At 35.7% G+C, this 20,286-nt stretch overlaps 4 protein-coding genes and 1 non-coding gene across 6 annotated transcripts; 2 read left to right on the top strand and 3 right to left on the bottom strand.

Annotated features, from left to right (window-relative positions):
- Window positions 1-1,101: 1,101 nt before the first annotated feature.
- Window positions 1,102-5,324, bottom strand: LOC101212327 (tobamovirus multiplication protein 1). Its single transcript, XM_004145057.3, has 11 exons — window positions 4,886-5,324; window positions 4,376-4,466; window positions 4,240-4,292; window positions 3,394-3,486; window positions 3,161-3,232; window positions 2,913-2,985; window positions 2,743-2,788; window positions 2,573-2,636; window positions 1,888-1,941; window positions 1,671-1,748; window positions 1,102-1,580 (listed from the first exon to the last, which is right to left on the bottom strand). Exons 1-11 carry the CDS (start codon window positions 5,036-5,038, stop codon window positions 1,488-1,490), a joined length of 870 nt encoding a protein of 289 aa, XP_004145105.1. The 5' UTR covers window positions 5,039-5,324; the 3' UTR covers window positions 1,102-1,487.
- A 1,389-nt stretch (window positions 5,325-6,713) lies between these two features.
- On the top strand, window positions 6,714-6,785 carry TRNAW-CCA. The gene has a single exon. It is a non-coding gene; the product is annotated as a tRNA-Trp (tRNA).
- A 191-nt stretch (window positions 6,786-6,976) lies between these two features.
- Window positions 6,977-8,679, top strand: LOC101212082 (pentatricopeptide repeat-containing protein At1g61870, mitochondrial). Its single transcript, XM_011654444.2, has 2 exons — window positions 6,977-8,274; window positions 8,361-8,679. The coding sequence occupies exon 1, from the start codon at window positions 7,021-7,023 to the stop codon at window positions 8,236-8,238; it is 1,218 nt and encodes a 405-aa protein (XP_011652746.1). The 5' UTR covers window positions 6,977-7,020; the 3' UTR covers window positions 8,239-8,274; window positions 8,361-8,679.
- Window positions 8,680-9,389: 710 nt separating this feature from the next.
- Window positions 9,390-9,725, bottom strand: LOC105434455. The gene has a single exon (XM_011650120.1). It carries the CDS (start codon window positions 9,723-9,725, stop codon window positions 9,390-9,392), a length of 336 nt encoding a protein of 111 aa, XP_011648422.1.
- A 1,424-nt stretch (window positions 9,726-11,149) lies between these two features.
- Window positions 11,150-19,661, bottom strand: LOC101208651 (phospholipase A I). Of its 2 annotated transcripts, XM_004153343.3 has the most exons (18): window positions 19,119-19,661; window positions 18,682-18,829; window positions 18,460-18,538; window positions 18,172-18,325; window positions 17,875-18,084; window positions 17,526-17,771; window positions 17,280-17,442; window positions 16,913-17,173; window positions 16,698-16,819; window positions 16,183-16,344; window positions 14,956-15,148; window positions 14,379-14,515; window positions 14,174-14,312; window positions 13,775-13,981; window positions 13,206-13,677; window positions 12,901-13,117; window positions 12,702-12,791; window positions 11,150-11,901 (listed from the first exon to the last, which is right to left on the bottom strand). In XM_004153343.3, the coding sequence occupies exons 1-18, from the start codon at window positions 19,659-19,661 to the stop codon at window positions 11,458-11,460; spliced, it is 3,987 nt and encodes a 1,328-aa protein (XP_004153391.1). In that variant the 3' UTR covers window positions 11,150-11,457. The 2 variants fall into 2 exon arrangements, with proteins under 2 accessions (XP_004153391.1, XP_011652757.1); XM_011654455.2 differs by lacking the exon at window positions 19,119-19,661 and having other exon boundaries at window positions 11,458-11,901; window positions 18,172-18,336; window positions 18,682-18,729.
- Between the last annotated feature and the right edge of the window lie 625 nt (window positions 19,662-20,286).

The raw sequence follows: 20,286 nt of genomic DNA on the forward strand, positions 1-20,286 counted from the left end.
GATTCAAATATTTATTAAAAGTGGATATGTTATACTTCTTGATATTTGATCCTTCTTAAAACATAAATTTATTGTCGCTTGTATTGTTTTTTTTTTTTGGAATAGTTGTAAATTTAGCAATTAGATTCAAGTATATAGCAACATTTCAAAAAATTACCATGTGACAAATACGATACAAGTCTATCAACAATAGTTTTGCTATAATTACAATTTTTTTAAAATTGTAATAATTATTATTGAAATGGTCCTTAATTATTATTATTAAAATGGTCCTTCATTACAATTTCTTTTTTTTTTTCCTTAAAAATGTTAATTTACCAATTTAGACCGAAAAAAGAATTGCAAATGTTTGTAATCACCGTATAAATTTTTGAATCCGATGAATTGTTTGACATACAACTTAAATTCCAAGTTTTTAACATTTAGTGTGAGTAACTCATCGTCACATCCCAACTTTTAATTTTTACATTTATCAATGAACTCTCGACTTGTTATGTTAAATAAGTAAAAAAGAAATTATGATAATATGACTCATGTTACTACATTTTCAATAAATCTAAAAATCGATAACTCTATGATTACCGTCTAATAGTCTTATGATTGTTGTTTTTTTTCTAAATGTTTTTATCATTGAATGCAATTTTTATTTTAAAAATATATCTTTTTAAAAACCAAATAGATCTATTCTCGTAAACCTCAATTCAACTAAGATGAAATGCATATTTCTATTTTTATTTTTTAAAATTCAAGAACCAATTATCAGATGCTATTTTACAACCACATACTTATTAACTATACTTAGTAGACTAAATGGTCTCTTACAACTTCAAAATAACTTCTAGAAAACTGTAATAATTCATCAAGGGTATATCAACGAACTTTTTGACATTTAATGGGTTGAGCCTTTTTTCTTTTTTTGAGTTTTGCAAGTTTGGTTGGTGACATAATTTTTATGACTTACTTTGCCAAATCAGGAAGAAGCTCAAATTAATTTTGCCACAGGCCCATAACAACCAGCCTGTTGATACCTTTGTTAATCAGGAATTCTCTGCCATTTTCAACCTTGCTCGGGTAGAAATTCAGAAGAGACGCAAATCAATCTACCTCATCACTTGTATACTAATACTAACCAAAATCACAGACCATAGCATCAATAAGCAAAAATAAATTACAAGCAGTTTATCGAGTCCTCAACAGTGTGATACTCATCAAAACACACAATACTTCATCTTACACAAATCTATCTTTGCACAATTAGACCAAATAGAATGAGTTGTTCACAAATCAGACAACACCGAAAGAAGAGTTTCATAATTGCTCTCAGTCAGCAGCAAATAGCTGGGACTTTCTTTGGCATTACATGCCACAGCAGAATGCCACATTGACATATTTTTTTCTTCCAGTTAGGTAAGAATCCACTACTCCCAGATATTGAAAAAACCAACCCCAAGGAGGTGAAGAAGTGTACAGAATGTAATGCACATTGACTAACGAATGGGGTGGTACTGAGCTGATATTCTCTTAGGAGGCAATTTGCGTAATATGTAAAGCACTAATGCTGAAGGCAGAATTTCGACCAACTGTGAGTTTAACAAAATTTGTTAATATCAACCCAAAGTATGTTGAAATCAGATATATGAAACAGGAACAAGCATAGTAAAGTAAAGTACCAAGTAGTAGATGAAATTCAGAAGAGGGTGATCTAAAACATCAAGTGATGCATCAGCGTCAAAAGCCGATAAAGCAACCTGCACTCAACAGTTGGGGAAAAAAAAACATCTTGTGAATCTCATGTTGTGTCAGAAAAGTTGTTTCTTCAACGGCAAAATCCATTTTATTTATAAAGTTTGTCACCCTATGCTTAAACAGGAGGAGGTTGAACTATACCACAAAGCATCGAATGAGGAAGCAAGTAAAGCATATGGCAGTTACAGATCCAACCTGCAATCATTTTTTAAGAAAAAGGGTATTTAAAAGCAAGTAAGCATGATTTAGGCGGATCCACAATATACATGAAAACTCATACGTAACGGCTAAAAAGCCTACAAATAACAACCTTGATCCTACTCTAAACCCTTATCAATTCTTTACTTTTTCTATTTTCTTTTATAAGAAACTTATCTATTTTTTTCTCATCTTCATTGAGGTGAAATTTTAATGTAGTTACAAATCCTACAGCCTGAGGAAAGGGTTCAGATGTCGAAGACATGTATGTGTATATATGATATGTCTTAAGCTTATTAATATCACATTTTCCAAATGATATACTTAAGTTTAAAGTAGGAATAATAAAATGCACACGTTGCAGAAACCAAACAATGTCTTCTAAACCTACAGCCCCCTTGTAATTATGGCATCTCAGGTGACAGTTTCTACGGAAAAGCAAATGGAGTTTGACCAGATAATTTGTGTGTATAAACTTTAGAACTTACGTCATCTGTTGCTAAAATATTACATGCAGATGTGGAGGATAGAAATCTTCATAAGTAACTCAATTTTCCTCATACAATAGGAAGAAAAGGGCGTTTGTGGTTACATCATGATAGAGCACGAATAAACAATGGACACATACCTCATGAAGTTTCTTCCTTCTCCCTTTAGATTCAATTGGAAAACGTCTAAGCATGAAAAACAATCTAAAGATTTTCAAACAAGAGAAGTAGTCAGTAAGGGTAATCAAAGATAATACAAAATCTAGATGCATTGAATAATAAATTGAAAGGTCATGAAGTAGATACTCACCTTCCACCGTATATCAAGAAGCCTAATGCAGCTATGAACGATACCACTGACAAAATCAAAGGAAGCAATGGTTATTAGAAAGGGATAAAATAATGACATTATCTTCTAGACTCAAACTACAAAACTTGACCTCTTGTACACAGGAAACAAATCACTGGAGACAGACTAACCTGCAATGAAAATTTTTCCAATGAATTCTACCACACTGTTGTCATTCACTCCGATGTATATCCAAATGCAAACCTGTCCATAGATTATTAAATTTGATTCAGTAAAATCCCTCCTCGGGAATTTAAATACAAGGAACTACCTCACCCTTCCAAATAATATTCAAAATTCAGTCAAGGATTTTCAAGTACGAATTGGCTACTTATTGATTTCAAACAAGGGTAGTTGAGAGTAACGGTGTTAAAAATACCTGTATGAGATATATCACACTGTTGATTGAAATGTAAACTGTTCTTAGTTTATCTGTTGGCAGACTTCTTGCCTGTGCATCAAAACAATCGAGGACAACTCAGCAATCCTCATTGTGCCCAAAATGATGGCAATATCAATGACAGCTCAGACACTAAAAAGGGAAGACAGCCTTGATTGCAATAAAGAAAATTTTAAAAGAAAACAGACAGCAATACAATAAACAAAACTTGCCTGGTGGTATATCTCTGCCCAGAAGAGGACCAGGAGTGTGTACGTTGAGAAAAAAAGAAGCCCAGGAAGTTCCAACAATAACAATAGTAGAACCTGATTCAGAATTAATTGACATACCTCAGTATACAAGATATAGTCTTCATCACACCTTTTTAAGATTTTCAGAGGCCATGGGACTATTGAAATCTTTAAAATATTAAGAGATTCTATAAATAAAGAAAAAGGGAAGAGAAACTAAGATGCCACTTGGAAACGTAGCTAAAAGAGCCGGTAACTTTAATTTGCTAAACAATAGAGAAAATGTCAAGATGATCTATAAAAATTGCAAGAGTTCCAAAATTGTAGAACATTTGTAACGAAGATCTTCCACAAAAGACAACAATACGATGTGTAATCTCTTATATAGGTTATCATCAACATCAATATTTTAAGAGAACTAATGTGCAATCTTTTATCTCGTAAAACAGCTTGGCAATAAGTAGATAAGATAATGGTGGTAAATGTCTTTTTCACTACGGTGGAAAAAATTAAGAACTTAAATTCGAGCCCAGGAAAGGTTAGGATTCAGTCAAATAAATTTTTTAATATATTTCTGTTGTAACAGAACGTCTGTTATAACAATTTCCAGATTCTGATTGTAAATATCTTTGTAAATCTAGAGTATTGGGTACTTATAAGTAGGCTACTTTACTTCATCATCAAAAACAGTGGAATACAGATTATTCATTCTCCAAATCTCTAGAGTTTCAATTGGCGAATCCCAAATAATATCAAAGATCCAGATATGGTCCAGGTAAATTTTCATAAATGATATCGAAGGTTCAAACACTACTCGTGCAAACTTACCTTTGGTTGCAAAAGAAACACTTGCTTGTGGAGCCCAAACACAATTGCACGTACTGAATCACGAAGTTTGAAACTATCAATTAAAACCTTAGAATGCCTCCTTCGAGAATAAAGTCGAACGCTATTTTTATATTACCTCCATTGACAATGAAATTCATGAGATGGAAAACTTTCTGTGTCGTCCAGCCATATTCTGGAACTCTCAATTCGATCCTTATCAGTTGAATCTGCACGCACGTACACAAAATAAGTTCCAGATGCCCAGAATCTAACACAGAAATCTTTATTCTACACCTCTACTTTGCTCCCCCATTCTTGTTAAAGCGAACGCAAAGCTAGACATTGAAAGCTTAAAGAAGCCCTGATTACTTGGGGAAAAGCATTCAAAGCCCGGAAAGTAAATGAATTAAATAATGGGAAACACAAATTGTACTTATTGGAATATGAAATTTCCATTTCCCAAAATTCACATTAAATAAACCATAACGATTGGCTCCCATCAGTGAGTAAAAGGAGCAATTCTAGGAAATGGAAACGCACCCAAACCTACCAATTTACTCAATTAGCAATCAAATACAAAACCATAACCACACATAGCAGATAAGTTTAGATGGATGGGGTAGGGAAGCAAAAGAGAGAGAGAGACCAAAGCAACGGCGGAGACTAGCGCATATACAGCACAAAGAGAGTAGAAAATCCGATCCTGCCAAAAAGTAGATTCGTTGATGTCATTCCACCAGCTGGATGCCGTAACTCCCATCTCCATGGTCGTCGTCAAGTTCAGCTGCAATCTCGTCATTCTTCCCTAAATAGTAAAGAATCTTTCCCACTATCGCCCTCCCTCTCCGCCGTAGAATCAGAGAACCGAGAATCTGATGAATTGAGAAGACCAAGCGAACGCCGGCAAGAGAGGCACCGGAACGCCGGCGAGGAGAGAGGGGAGACAGAGGAGAAAAGGGATTTTTCTTTGGGTTTTTTGGACTTCGGCCTTTTTGTTTATTTTGGTCGCTCTTTCCAAAGTAATCAATTCATAATTCACGAAGGCTGTGGAAAAGAACAAATGGAGTAATCAATCGTTCCCTCCACATACTTTATAAAATGTCATATTTTATCCCTAACCTCTTTTAAATTATTATACCAAAATTAACCCAAATATTTATTTTCAAAATAAACTATACATTACCTTCATTAATATTTGTTTATCAATATTTCTTTTTAAACTTTTGTTATTCATTTGAAATTACTTTTCTTTGTTTATTGTTTTTCTTTTTTGGTTACCTTGTGTCAAGCTGGAATCTTCCCATTTTAGATATTCAAATTAAGGCTAAGATTATAATTTGGTGACATCATTTCGATAAGCATAAACTTTGATTTGGTCCCTTGTGGAGTTTTTTCTACTAAATACAATTTTGGTAGTATACTCCCCATTTTAATTTCTTCTTTTTAACAAACGTTAAAATTAATCTCTTAATATGAATAAATTGATTAAGAAATAATAATTATCGTATACGAAAATAAAGTATTTGGACATATTTTCAAAATTTCTAATAAAATGTTATAGGTAATAACACTCTTCTTAATTAAATAGTAAGAAGTCAAGTTAGACAAAGTGACTAATTGTTTTTAAATTGTATTTTACCCGATTGTGAACTACAAATTTGGGCAGCAGCAGCAGCTAGTTAAGTGTGATCAGCCAAATATAAATCTGCTAAGCGAAAACAAATTGTTGTCAGGTGCATGATTTGAGTATGAAATCTGTTAAATACAAATCATTAAATAATTTAGAAAGAAGACAAATAAAATGAATGGAAGTCTCGTCCAAACAATACAAACCAAATTTGAAATCGAATGGATATAATGTGTTGGACGGTTCATCTTTTTGTTTTAATTTCCTTTTCTTTAATGATAATGTAGTCATGCTTAATCTAATAATAGAAAAATATTTAATTCTTCTTTATTCAAGTTGAAATAGTTAAGTTAATTGTAGCAACGTGAAAGCAGGAATTAATGATTGAATTTAGGAGGTGTTTTTCCATCCCTTCTTGTAAAGAAAATGAACTCCCTTAATGGTAAGTAAATTATTTCGCATGGTATTTATCTATAATGAGTCCATATTCGAAGCAAAATTTGTATTGAATATGAAATCATGACGTGCATATCTCACATGTTATGCTTAAAATAAGTTTTTTTTTTCTTCCTACTATTTGATAGAGGAACATGATAGACTAAAAACTTGAGCCGACCAATCAAATCGAAGTCAGTCTCTTGAAAAATAAGAGAGATCGTTTCGAAAAGTTTGAAATCGAGAATTTTCAAAATTATTTTGAAATGTTAAACCGATCCGGCCGATCTTACTCAATGATGTTAAAGTCGGGAAGAAAACAACTCCACCAACCTATTAACACCCATATTATTGGCTTCTAGGTCAATTTTTAATAATTATATATTTATTTTGTGGTTAAGCTATCACCGTGGGATCCGTGGCGCAATGGTAGCGCGTCTGACTCCAGATCAGAAGGTTGCGTGTTCGATTCACGTCGGGTTCAAAATCCCGATCTTTAACGGATCATTTTTTTTCCTCCCTTTTCCTCCATCTGTACCGTTCGTTGATCATACTTTTGAAATCTCAGATTTTAACAACGGACAAGATTAAAGGTTTCACCAGTCTTACGTGTTTCGCATCTGCACTAGATTGGCTTAGCCCCCGCCTTCGTCTTCAAGTTTTTGTACAAAACCCTAGACCTCATTTCTCAAGTTTTATCTGCTGACGAGTCTCGAGCTATGGCGCTTCTCTATCGCCTCCGTTCTGCTTTCCCTTCGAACTCGACTTATATCAACTATCGTCTTCACTACCGTTCTCTCTCCACAATCCTTTCTCCTGATTCCTCTAATCCCTTGTCAGCGAAACAGAAGTCCAGGGCTGCACTGTCCCTACTGAAAACGGAGGAAAATCCTGAGCGCATTATTGATATTTGCCGAGCTGCTAGTCTCACTCCAGAATTTCATCTCGATCGTATCGCTTTCTCTGTTGCCATTTCCAAGCTCTCAAAATTTAAGCATTTCGATGGGATTCGCCGGTTCCTCGAGGAATTGAAATCTCGTCCCGATTTGAAGAACGAGCGTTTTGCTTGCCACGCTATTGTTCTTTATGGCCAGGCTAATATGCTTGATCATGCTATTAGAACTTTCAAGCAAATTGATGAACTGGGTGTGCGTCATTCGGTTAAAACGCTAAATGCATTGCTATTTGCTTGTAATTTAGCTAAGGATTACAAGGAACTGAAACGGGTTTATATGGAGTTCCCTAAGATTTATGGAATCGAACCGGATATCGATACTTATAACAGAGTGATTAAGGCGTTTTCGGAGTCGGGTTCGTCGAGTTCAGTGTCTTCGATTGTGGCAGAGATGGACAGGAAGGATGTCAAACCAAATGCGACTACTTTTGCGAATTGGCTTGCTGGGTGCTACATGGAAGAGAAGTTTGAGGATGTTGAGAAGGTCCTAAATTTGATGGAGAAATATGGCGTGCGACGTGGAGTTGCTACATATAATGCAAGAATACGCAGTCTTTGCAAATTGAAGAGATCAACAGAAGCAAAAGCTTTATTTGATGGGATGTTATCCAGAGGTATGGATCCAAACTCTGTTACATATTGTGAATTGATTCATGGATTCTGTAAGGAAGGAAATCTAGATGAAGCTAAGAGCATTTTTAAAAGAATGATCAACAGCGGTTGCCAACCAGACAGTGAGTGCTATTTCACTTTGACTTACTTCCTTTGTCGAGGAGGAGATTATGAAACAGCATTCAAGATCTGTTTGGAGAGCATGAAGAAGGGGTGGGTTCCAAATTTCAGTACAATGAAGTCTCTTGTTGATGGGCTAGTTAGTATTTCGAAGGTCGAAGAGGCAAAGCAACTTATTGGGCAAATCAAAGAGAGGTTCTCAAAGAATGTTGAGAAGTGGAGTGAAATTGAAGCTGGATTACCTCAGTGAGGAAATTCTGGGTTCCTGTGCAACTATCAATACCAAGTGAGTCTTGAGGAAAAACTAGAGAACGAGGAATTTTTTCTTGGCTTGAGCTAATCACTCTCTGCATATGTTTTACATTGATGCAGTTAATTGATTTGTCAGGAAGCTGTTATCAAAAAGCACTTTTTGTGACCCTTCTGAGAGGCTATGCTGAATTTCTACTGTCTTTTATGTTCTAGCTTTACCACTGGCTGAAATTTGTAATGCTGTAGTTGAATGAATTCTCTAACTATTGGTAGGCTCTGACCTGCTTCAAGAAGGGTGATAATGTGCTTGAAATGTTGTCGTTGACCTTCCTGTTAGGTTAGTAATTGCTGTATTGATGGAAGCTAGATTGTTTTGAGCAATTTTGTATGTCAATAAAGATGAAACTTAACATTGGATTTTATGCGTCTTCAGATTTAATCATATCTTTCTTGTTATAATTCAAAATATTCCCTCTGTGCGATGGTGAATTTGGATAGCAAGTAATTGCCTGATAAAATGCTTATGTTTCTTCTGCATGTCTTCAATTTTTTGATTTGCTACGAAAACAAATATACTTGGTGAACCATGTGTCCAAGAGAACTAATATTTTTAGAGAGAATGTTTCAAAATACAATAAAGTGCCACTAGGTAGTTTTTTTTAAACTAACGTAAATATATGTGAGATCCTGGGTTGTTTGTAGTGCCAGTTACAATTGTGTTTGCTCATTCTTGAATCTGAGGTGTATGGGGGAGGCAGGAAAGTGTAATGAAGATCACAAAATTGAAGAATTTCTTATATTTTTCACAACTATATTACATCTCTGCACTAATTCTTTTCCTCTCTCTTCTCTGTCTCATGGACCTGCAAGGAGAAACATCTGAAGAGCCACAGTTCTTCCATACAATTGAATATTTTCTCCTAAACTGGATTGTACCTTGATGATTGAAACTTGAAACAGCTAATTGGTTCCCTTTCTCTGTGGCTTGGAAATCCTAGGAAGTTCCTTCATAGAATTTGGAAACACAAACCATATAAAGCACCAGCAACATTGAACAACTCAAATTTAAGAAAAGCTGCCTTTTAGCTTCTCTTGCAGATCCTGACCTCATGATACATATTCTGAGGATTATGAAACATCCATCTGCATCTACATGTGCAAGCTATGGAAATCATTCTGAAGGATCGTATAACTCAACCCAGAAATCTTATTCATTCGATTGCTTCTCGAAGCATCAAAAGTCGAGCACATTTTTGTAACAAAGCGATTGCTGGTTAGCTTCGTCTTCCTTCGCCATGACATTAAAGATTGCCAGAAGGTGGGTGGTGAACTTCTACAGCCAGACGAAGCCATTTCAGGTCCTTGAGACCTCTGTGAGCTGATGGAGGTTTCAAGCTCAATCTTGGCAAAATAATCTATTTCCTTCTTGACGAGTGAACCAATGGTTCCTCGAGTTCCAATGGCAACAGGAGCAATTGCAGCCATTCCGTAATGGGATTTGTAGAATGTGTTGGTGGGTTTATTATGTTGCATTCGTTTTGATGTTGTAAATTTGAAGAAACGGAAAGAAGGTTTTGGGATGAAGGATGTGAGATGTTGTAGGGTCCTTTTTCCTGAAGGGGTTGTGATTTGTTTGCTTTGAATCTAAGCCAACTCCTTTGTTTTGATCTTTTTATAAAGCCATCTGTTGAAGTAAAGTGCTTTGGAAGAGATAGAGAGCAGCCTCCGCTTGAGATTTTTATATAATATTTCATTCTGAATGTGAATGCTGCGAAGAAGCATCGTAGTGTTTCCCTGTCCCCGACGATATTATGATTCCTTTTCTAATCTCTACTAATTCGGTTGCCCACATTATTTTCATCTATTTGTCAAGAAGTTTCGAGATCAGTTTCAATTTAGTTCGTGTTACAAAATATTATAAATCTACACTTGTGATTTGACTTTTGTTTTCATCTCTAAATTTTAAGAATTACATTTTTTTACCTTAATTTAAAAAATAAATTTCCACTTTTAGTTTTTGGTTTTTGATGTCAATATTGATTAATTTTAAATAATTATTTTGTGAAATTTTAAATTTAATAGAGATGAAATTACAACATTGAATCTTAGGGATTAAAAACAACTTTTTTCTTTTATACATAAAATTTATCTTACGATGATTATTTCTGTTTGGAGAGTGGTTTTAGATTCAGGGTGAACTCTCCCCTAAACAAATGATTTTGGCTAACCTATTGATTAAAAATAGAATTGAAAGTGTTGTTTTGTAAAAAAGAACTCCTCCAAAATGTCTTTTTAACAGAGAACTTACTCCATATTATTTTGGGAAGAAATGATTTAGTTTTGAATAAAATACTCTAATTTTTGTGGATATTTTTTAAAATTCTATTATATTTAAAAGTACAATAATGATAGAAAATGTATCGTCGTGATTTGTTGGTTGTGCCTTTTATGTTTCATTTTTTGAGAACAGAATCACCTTTTTAAATTGAAAATTAAGATCAATGCTTTTAAAATAAAAGTGGGATGTTGATTTACTCAATAGAAACACAGTGCAATTGAGTTGTGAAGATTTCTTCTGCACCCTACAGGAAGCCAAATCCATCCATTGATCATGAAAAGGGTTGATGAACTTTCCCATCTTGCCTCCTTTGCCTTCTTAAGAATCTAAGATAAATGAGGAGTTCTGGTTTTGGTTCGATATAATATTCAATTTTTGCAAAATATTATACGATTAGTAACTTGGGCAATTTTTTTTGTCTTGGAGGCACTAAACTTCTAACTTTTTTTGTTGAGATATGTTTACTAATTTTGTAAAATGCAATCATATGATACTTCAAACCCAATGCATCCAAGTTCCAACCATATGTCAACTTTTTGGTAGTTGGGTATTCCAATGGAGAGACAAAATAGAAGCATAGTAATCAGAAGAGAATTAATCGATTTACATGTAAATTTGCCCAAACAAAAGTTATAGTTGAACAAATAAGAGCAATGAAAACCTTTCTGAGTGCCTTATATCTATAATATGGCATTCAAAAAAGTAGTTATTAGCTATAATGAACAAAAATAGCCTCAAAATTGTATCTTCCCTCTTATTTTCTTAAATATTCTCTATACTTCGGTAAAAAACCACCTACTCGCACTATTGAGTATTGTCTCTCTATATTATAAATCTCTTTCATTCATTTTAGTTATGAATGTGAGATTGATGAAGATATTATTGGACACTAGGGAGATGGCATGTATACCTTAACTTCCTATGCGAAGCAAGAGCTTGAACTAAAGCAGCATTTACACTTGCACGCTCTCGGAATAATGAGTCGTACAAGTGACAAACAAACTGTGAAAGTTCCCCTTCGTCATCATCCCAGACATCAAACGGATAATTTTCAATTTTCTCAGCATCACTGTCTTCCCAGTCACTTACCGGACTAGAAAGCTCCGCATCGTCATCTTCTCCCTCCTCTTCCCCAATCTCAAACTTCCCATTTTCCACAGTTTCGTATTCCCCTGTTTGGAATGTTGTTGATTGTGTTTCGGGGGGTTCGTTTGAAGAACATATTACAGCTTTAGCTCCAGAATCCAAAAAGGCTCTGATTAAAGCTGGGGTTGGCCCATGAGTTCCGGTGCAGAAAATGATCCTGTCCCTCCAAGCACCAACCTAGAGAAAATTCAGAAATACAAATAGTGGATGAGTGACATTAAGGGGAGAAAGATATGGGTACAAGCGGATTAACCATTCTTTCTGTACTAGAACTATAACTATATATTTAGGGTCTTAGTTGATTCACTCTTCCTCCACCAAGTGGGGCTGACAAATCTAACGTACAAGTTTCTATACATCAAATCTCAAGTATCATAAGTATCATCTTGAAACTTATTAGAAAACCATCTTTAAAACTTACTATCCTTGCCGTAGAACAAACTAATAAGATAATGAGTACAAAAACTGGAAAAAATAATATTCTAAAAGCCTTCAAGGATATAGCCTAAAGGAAAAAGCAATTGAATCATTAACCTATTCTCCAAAGTATTTACGATAGTTCTCGAGGAATGTAGGTTGCGAAAGAAATTGGCTAAGGACAGGAATATAGATAGAACTAGCACCATGATTCAAACCAAGGCCAACGACAAACATCTAGAAGGGAAAGGAAGGAGGACAAAATCATCCAAATCTTGTTCGAAAAACCAAAGTGTTCTGACAAAGAAACTACATGAAAAAAAAAACCAAACAAAAGCAGTTGAAGAAAATATCTATTCATGAGAAATTATGAAACAAAAAATCTCATGGACTTTCACCGTTCCAACAATCTCCTAGAATGAACTTGAAACCCTCCCTCAATAGAGAGTTCTTTAACATCTCTAACTAATTAAACATGCGTCAATTATCATAAGGGGTAAGAATTTGAAGACAAAAAAAAAAAGAGATTGATCATAACAGAAAGAGACTTGAAGCCCTACCATCCAACGAACATCATCAGGTGATAAGTGCAAGGAAGGAACAGTTCTACGAAACAAGTAAGCTGCAATTTCTTGGTTATCCTCCATAACCTTCAACAATAAACATCAATGACATTCAGAACTGGAATTCTCTGCATTGTGACTTTTGACTACAACAAGAAATCACGAGGAAGCAAAGAAAAATGCCAAGATAACATACTTGGGTTTGTCGTCCTAAATAACGATGGACGATACCTCCAATTTCGAAGTAGGGTTTGAGCGCTACCAAATCCGACACAGTCAAGACATTGGAAAGCAATGATGCGCCCTTTCTACGATGACTCCGCATGGTGGACAACAAACTAAGCTTAACACTTTGTAGAAATTTCTCTGCAAGTTCCCCGGGTTCTGCAACTACAAAAACATCATTTCGCCAACTACAAGAATAAAGAATAAGCAAGTCAGGACCAAATGCAAAGGTTGCAACTAAATTCACAAATCATAAATGTCTGTACACATGTTGACCTTAATATTGAGCCGGATGAGTCATTTTGAAGGGCTAAATGTACAATGCCCACTTGAGGTGAATTTTGTAACTTCTCATGCAATGCCCGTACAGGCAAGGAGAGTTCTCTGGGTCCTGAAGGAGACTCGGGGGTGAATGCTGCTCCTTTACCCAAATGACCATCTAAGTTTAACGGTGGGACCATATCAATTCGACCAAGCCTTTGAGGTCCAACATCAGGACTATAAAGAAGTGGGCTTGATGGAAAGCTTCCAGTAAACAAGGGGGATGTAAAAGGTGTTGGGAATGTTGATGAAGGAACAGTCTTCAAAGCCCCAGATGTTCCTTGCATAAGGGATATTCGAATTCCATTTTTGGAACAAAATGCTTCAAGTTCACGAGCATGATACATAACTTTTCCAGTATCAGGACTACTGGAAGCTTCAACCAGTAGTACATTCCGTCTCCAACCCAAAGAAGGGCTATTTTCATCTAGCATTTCCAGAAATCAGTCAAATAATTGGTTAGTTCAAAAAATACAAACAGAATGACTGAGAAGTTGAAAATGCTATGAGGACAAAACAAACACCTATGGATGATGCCATGACTCTGGAGAAATGAAGTGAATTTAAGTTCTCCGACCACTTCTCATCATGTTGATAAGGCAAGATTAATCTTTCACAGGCATTCTTGAAGGCCAGATTATTACTTTGGATATACTCCTCAACTGCAGCTTCCATCTTTAGCCACACTGCTGGATCAGTTTCGTCCAGTTCCATGTCACATCGTTCATCCACTGCAATAGATAAATAAAAATAAAATAAAATAAACTGAGAATAATATGCACATCTCTGTTCTCGAAATAGACGTGCCAGAGGATGACGCTAAGTTCTTTTAAGGTCAGAATTTGGTGAGGGCAAATAACTGCACAAATGAAATTTCACAGAAATGCTAAAGCAATTTCCCATTGCACATTAAGATATCATACCTGGGTTAAACCGGAAATAATGTATTTCAGGCAGCATAGGTAACAACGTACTCAAGGCTTCCTCCACTCGGTCCACAGAGCATGCACTCTCAATAAGCACTTGTCCAGTGTCTAAATAACGCCATCCACCTTTCCTCACCTAAACCAGTCAAGACAGTTATAGAGCATTTAAATAATCTAATTATTCATACGAAAAGTAAATTACCTTCATTGGAGTAGAGCCACAGCCAATGGAAACTAAGCAGTCAATTTTTGTGTCAGGCCATAGAAGTTGTGCTTCTCTGATGGCAAAGATAGTAGGATTGTTTGCCACAATGGCTCCATCTTGCCAGCGATTTACGTCTTCAAAAATTTCAGAGGACCATGAACAAATATATCAAAGATCAAGCATTTTCATCTTTAATCTTTAATAAACTAGAAGTAGGACTGAGAATCGTTAGTTAACAATTATGTTCACCCTATTCTCATGACAATCAAAGGAAGGATTTGTAGTATTTCATTCAAGTCATGATGTCCATCCTACTCGCATGTTTTTATTCACAAGCAACTTAATTTCACTTCAAAATTGCAATTAAAATTCACTACACAAATACAAATTATCACCAATTTAAGAAACACGTTGAGTTTATTTATGCAATTTATTAATTATATCTAATCATATTCATTTAAAAGCTACTTTGTTAAAACCTAGAATAAAATTTAAGTACCCAAATCTATGGTATTAATTAATAATAAAGGAGAATAATAATATATTTACTTATACGAAAACTAGTAAAAAATACCATCTGAAAAATCATCAAGATAGTAAGGTGCAGCAGACGAAGCTCTTATAGCTTTCCATACTTGGTGCTTGCAACTTCCAATGAAAGCACTGCGTTTATAGCCATCTTGGGCACTGGCCAAAGGTGATCCAAACACAGTAATTCCTGAACTGTCTGAAATTGCAAGAGGTACCTCCGGTGTTCCGACAGGATACTGCAAAATTGTAGAATGCAATGGAGCAATTGCTACAATCAGATCTAGGATTACAGTTAATACAAAGGAAAACAAGTTGCTTTAATAAATTGTGTCCGAAAAAAAACCAGATACTAAAAGGTCTTATTTAAAGTCTTCTTCTGAAAAGAGGATTTTCTTTGAGTTGTTCAAGGAACGAATTAGGAGCCTTGACTGTCCTGGCCGTTTCTATTTCATGTCTCATTTCAAGTATCTCTCTCTCTCTCCAGTTTTGTTAACTGTTCACTTATTTCTTTAGATTATGCTTGGCTTAACTTAGACTAAACCATTATGCTTACCTTAAACCTTAAATTGGATTAGACCATGCAACATTGATCCTATTTGTTTCTTATCGGAAGAGTCTGATTGTTTTTTTTTCTTAAATATGAATAACTTTTCAGTTTTCATCGAGATACGGAAACTTCAGGAAAACAACCTCCAAAGGGATTAAAACAAACATAGACAACTAAAAATAAAAATAGGCCAATACACAACCCACCAAAAGAAAAAAACCAACTAAAAGCTCTTAGAGGACCAATAACATGGAAAAATCATTTCCCATTGTACTATAACTGTCTTGTCGTCCATATAAAAACTTATCAGGATAAAGAAAAAAACCAATTAAAATCTCTTAGAGATTCAATAACAGATAAAAATTCATTTCCTTTTGCCATAACTGTCCTGTTACTGGGCGTGGAAGATAAATTTTCAATGTAGCATAAAATCCATTTCATGGCTTCTTTTGTAGCTGCCAGTGCTGAAAGGACTGCATTTAGAAACAACAGGAAAAAAATTCTCTTTTATTGTGATTGAACTATCCTTTCGTCACATGCAAAGAGATAACAATCAGAATTCAGAGAGTGGAACATAAATTTTCAGTATGGCATAAGGTTTGTTTCATGGCTTCCTCGTGTTTCTGCATGCTGAAAATCATCTAATGCATATTGTGGTTCTTTTCTTCTAACATACAACTTCTGAGCCCTACTTAAAAGAAGATAGAAGTCTTGATCTCAAACCTGATAATTGCGGAATAAGAATGGCTGAGCTGGTACCATGCTCATCAAGGTTGACACAACAAATACTTTCGGGGGGTTTCTAACTGCAGATTCTATTAATAGGTCCCCATCCTCATCTGCGCACATTTCCTTCAATAGCCTCTCAAATTGATCAGCGCTATGCTGCAAGACATCATCGCAAGAGCATATTCAATCAGCAGCTGGTTGGTGATAACAAAATGCAAACAACAAAAGTTTACATAATTATACATACATCCTAAGTTCCTTAACGGAAAGAACACGATGTATCTACAATGTTTGGTCATTTATAAATATAATTTTAAACAATAAGTTAGATAAGTGACCATTAAAAAAGGCCTGTTGCTTTGCTTTTCAAAGAGCCAAGAAAATCAAATGCTGGGTTGACCAATTCAACAATAATTTTCTTTCAGAAAGTTGAAAATACAACAAGAGCTTCCCAAGCGGAAACACCACAGCATACACAAAGTGATGCAAGAAATCAAGAAAATAATTACTTTAGATCCATGGACAACAACTCTGAAACTCTGTGAAGAACTTTTGTAAAGTTGATCCAGCTTTTCTCTCCAGGAAGCAGCTTCACTGTCCTTTGGTGTAGGCTCAGCAAAGACGAGCTTTCCTATAATCCAAAAAACAAAAAAAAAGGAAGTTTGACCACAAATTGATGAATTGCACAAAATTTAATCATAGCTTATCTTTGCAGCATACTTACCAAGATTTTTATATATTTCTTCACATTGATCCAAAGTCATTTGCTTAATCCCCAGGGCAACAGCGAGCATGCCTCCAGTCGATGTGCCACATATAAGATCAAACAATTCATGTATCTGCCTTCCAGTCCCCTTCTCAATTTCTTTAAGTATTTGAACTGTTGCCAAACCTTTCATGCCACCGCCATCCATTGAGAGTATCCGCAGTCCTTGCTTTGCTACTTGTCTTCCTTTCATGGCACGCCGTAAATTTTCATTCTCCCCTACCCAAAAAGAAAAGGGAAAAGAAGAGAAAAAAAAATCAAATTGAGGAATGTGAGAACGTGAATCTCAGACGTACAAATTAAATTTGATAAAAAAAACACAAACCAAGGATTGCTAAAGCTCGAGCTGCAGCTTTATTCACACGTGGGTTAGGTGCAACTGTCAAGCGTAAGAGTAGTTCGCGCAACTTTTCAGAAGTAACTAGAATGCGACGATTGTCTAAGCAAAATGCCAAGTTTCCAACTGTCAATAAAGCTGCCCTTTGCACCTGCAGAAAAAGATTGTGAGAATTACATACAAAAGAGTAAAGAAACAAGGAACTTTGGTTGACTGAAGAATTTGTAGACTTGCCTCTGGATTTTTCTGGGCACACAACAACTTCAGGGATTTTAAAAGTTCCTTAGTCAACATTTTCTGAGCTACAGTATCAGATGTGAAAGCCAACTTAGCCACAACGTGCAATACAGAAATTACTTCATCCTGTGAAACAGATTTTAGGACACTTTTAATGGGCTGCATTATGTCTGCTTTCATCAACTGCATGGCAATGGAGACATCTGCAGCAAGAGAAGAAAGAGCAAAGCATGCTTGTACAACCTGCCATAAATAACAACTGTTTAAAATAAACCTAGCAGTAGAGTCTCAATTTAAAAAAAAAAACAGCAAAAAGGAATAATCAGTTCAGAAACATAAGTCTCACCACATGACGGTTCTCACTGCTTATCATACTTATAAGCTGATGAATTGCATTCTCATCTTTACTAATAACTGCACGATTTCCTTCATCTTGCATGATTTTTGCTAGGGCAGATGCTAGCAAAGGGTGGTGACAGGAAGAAAAACGGAAAATAAGGGAGAAGAAGGCACTAAGCTTATGTCTGGATGCACCAAAATAAGAGTTATTTTCCATCTGCACATATCAACAGCAAAATCAATCAACACAAAATGTTATGTCAATCCTTTATTTGAATATTTGCACTATTGTGTTCAATACTACCTCTATTTGAACATCCACAGATCTCAAGTTTTCATCTGCCACAATTCTGATATTTGCAAGAGAAAGATGGCGTAACTTGTGCAATGGCAATATTTCAGGAAGAAATTCAAGAGGGTTACCAAATAGTCTAAGAACACGCAACTCAGCCATAGCCCTGTCAGAAAGCTGGAGAAGATCATTAGACCCAAAAAAAAAACTAGGGATCACCAAGAACTCTTTAAACAAAGGGGTAGTAACAGTGTAAAGTACAAAGCACGAATTGCTGTTTATCTAAATAAGACAAATAACCTGAAGTCAAGAAGAGGCCTAACGAGTTTGTTGTGTTCCAATGATAGCTCCACCAGTCCAACACACTGCCTCAATTCCACTGCTCAATATTGTTTCAAAAATCAAATAATACGGCAGGAGACTTGTCGATGCAGCTCAAACTAGAGGCTCATTTATACTTGGTCTAAATCAAGTTTCTACCATGCACCAGTGCCCTTGTAAGTTTTAGAAAACAATGCTTACCTGGTACGGAAACCAGAAAGTTGAAATCAACTCGGAGCACTTTCAGATTTTTTATCTCACCAAGCTCAGGCGGCAAAACCGTTAGTTTATTGTTTTCAAGGTATAATTTTTCCAGTAGTGGCAGTCGAGTTAAATCTGCAGGCAATGCCTGGAATGAACACAAAGAAATATTCATAAACTCAACTTCCAACCATACTTCCAACGACCACAGCATTCATTCAAAATGATTGACTCATAAGAATGATAACAAGAAGCAATCAAACATTATTGATCAATCAAAAGGAGCAAGAAAACTAAAAATGTCGCAAGGTCCCATCGCTTCAAAATACAAAAACTTGTTTATACAAACTGGAAATGCTGATGAAAACCGCCATTACAATAAACATGCTCGCAGAAGGAGAAGCCTAGTTGTAAAATCAATTGCCACAAACGCTTACCAACAAACCACAACCAGAAAGATTGAGCATGGTTACGGTTTTCCAGTGCTCGCCAAAATCTATCACTGCGTCGGCAGCCCCTGGTACCGTCGGTGCCAAACTCGACCTCAACAACCGCGTCAGAACGCCAACCCCATCATTCTGCTGCCCCGATCCCGCTGACTTCGCCATCGTCATAGCTCTAAGAGGCTCCCTCCTCTTCAAAACTCTCATATCTACATCCACATTCTCTGCTTCTTCGCGGTACCTCAATTCTACCTGCACAGCATCCTGCGGCACCGGCAAGGCAACCATGAGCTGAGACTGAAGCCTGAGAGCCACCTGATCTTCATCGTCCCCAGCCGACCAATCCAAATCAATCCGAAATCCAAGTTCCTGACCCTGCGTCAAAATGGTTGTCGCTGCCGACGATGACGACGAAGAAGAAGAACACGATGAGGAGGAGGAGACACGATCAGGATTCTCCGCATCCTCTTCCGAACCATAATTGAGTTTCAAATGAAAAATCTCAGATGGCCGTTTCCATCCGAGTCCCCAGGACATTTCAACCAAATAAAAAATTAATTACAAATTCGTGATGATCCAATCGAGCAATGAGGAACCAAAGTCAAATTGCACCTTGGTTCACGGCATGAATACCATTGGTCTTAAACACCAGAAAGAAGACACTGATTCCTTTCAAGTAGAATCGAATTTTCTCAGAAGGAACAACGGAGATTGATGACCGGAGAGATAGTCGACGGACATTCAGGAGAGGTCATCGTTCATTGTTCGACTAGGAGACACCAGAAGAAGCTGACACAAAACGTTTTCTTCTTAAGCCTTTCGGAGTTCCGATTCTATATATTCATTTACCGTTTCCTCAAGCAAGCATTCGATTTTTGTGAATAATGTGACGTCGTTTAAGCTTCTCTCCTCTTATCTATCTCAATTGACATATTTAAATCAGTTTCACAAAATATAGGTAATGTTTATTCTTTTTCTAATAAAGATAAAAATAAAATATAATTGGATAGATATTTAATAAATTATATAAAAAAAATAGAACATTTAATTCCATCCATATTCATCCTCACAAAGGGGAGTATAGTTATTTTCTCTCTGATCATAATATTTTATTGATTAATTATAATTGACTAAAATTTTAGAAATAATAATTAAATATATA

The sequence above is a fragment of the Cucumis sativus genome, chromosome 1 (genome assembly GCF_000004075.3).
Source record: "Cucumis sativus cultivar 9930 chromosome 1, Cucumber_9930_V3, whole genome shotgun sequence".
In the NCBI taxonomy this organism is placed as follows: domain Eukaryota; kingdom Viridiplantae; phylum Streptophyta; class Magnoliopsida; order Cucurbitales; family Cucurbitaceae; genus Cucumis; species Cucumis sativus.

Coding starts and splice junctions, on each gene's coding strand:
- LOC101212082 (XM_011654444.2), top strand. CDS start 7,021: ATGGCGCTTCTCTATCGCCTCCGTTCTGCTTTCCCTTCGAACTCGACT.
- LOC101212327 (XM_004145057.3), bottom strand. CDS start 5,038: ATGACGAGATTGCAGCTGAACTTGACGACGACCATGGAGATGGGAGTT. Junction 4,467..4,885: donor TAGTCTCCGCCGTTGCTTTG/GTCTCTCTCTCT, acceptor ACGTGCGTGCAG/ATTCAACTGATAAGGATCGA. Junction 1,581..1,670: donor TGAATTTCATCTACTACTTG/GTACTTTACTTT, acceptor TTAAACTCACAG/TTGGTCGAAATTCTGCCTTC.
- LOC101208651 (XM_004153343.3), bottom strand. CDS start 19,661: ATGTCCTGGGGACTCGGATGGAAACGGCCATCTGAGATTTTTCATTTG. Junction 13,678..13,774: donor AGTCATGGCATCATCCATAG/GTGTTTGTTTTG, acceptor TGGAAATGCTAG/ATGAAAATAGCCCTTCTTTG. Junction 12,792..12,900: donor ATTTAGGACGACAAACCCAA/GTATGTTATCTT, acceptor TTATTGTTGAAG/GTTATGGAGGATAACCAAGA.
- LOC105434455 (XM_011650120.1), bottom strand. CDS start 9,725: ATGGCTGCAATTGCTCCTGTTGCCATTGGAACTCGAGGAACCATTGGT.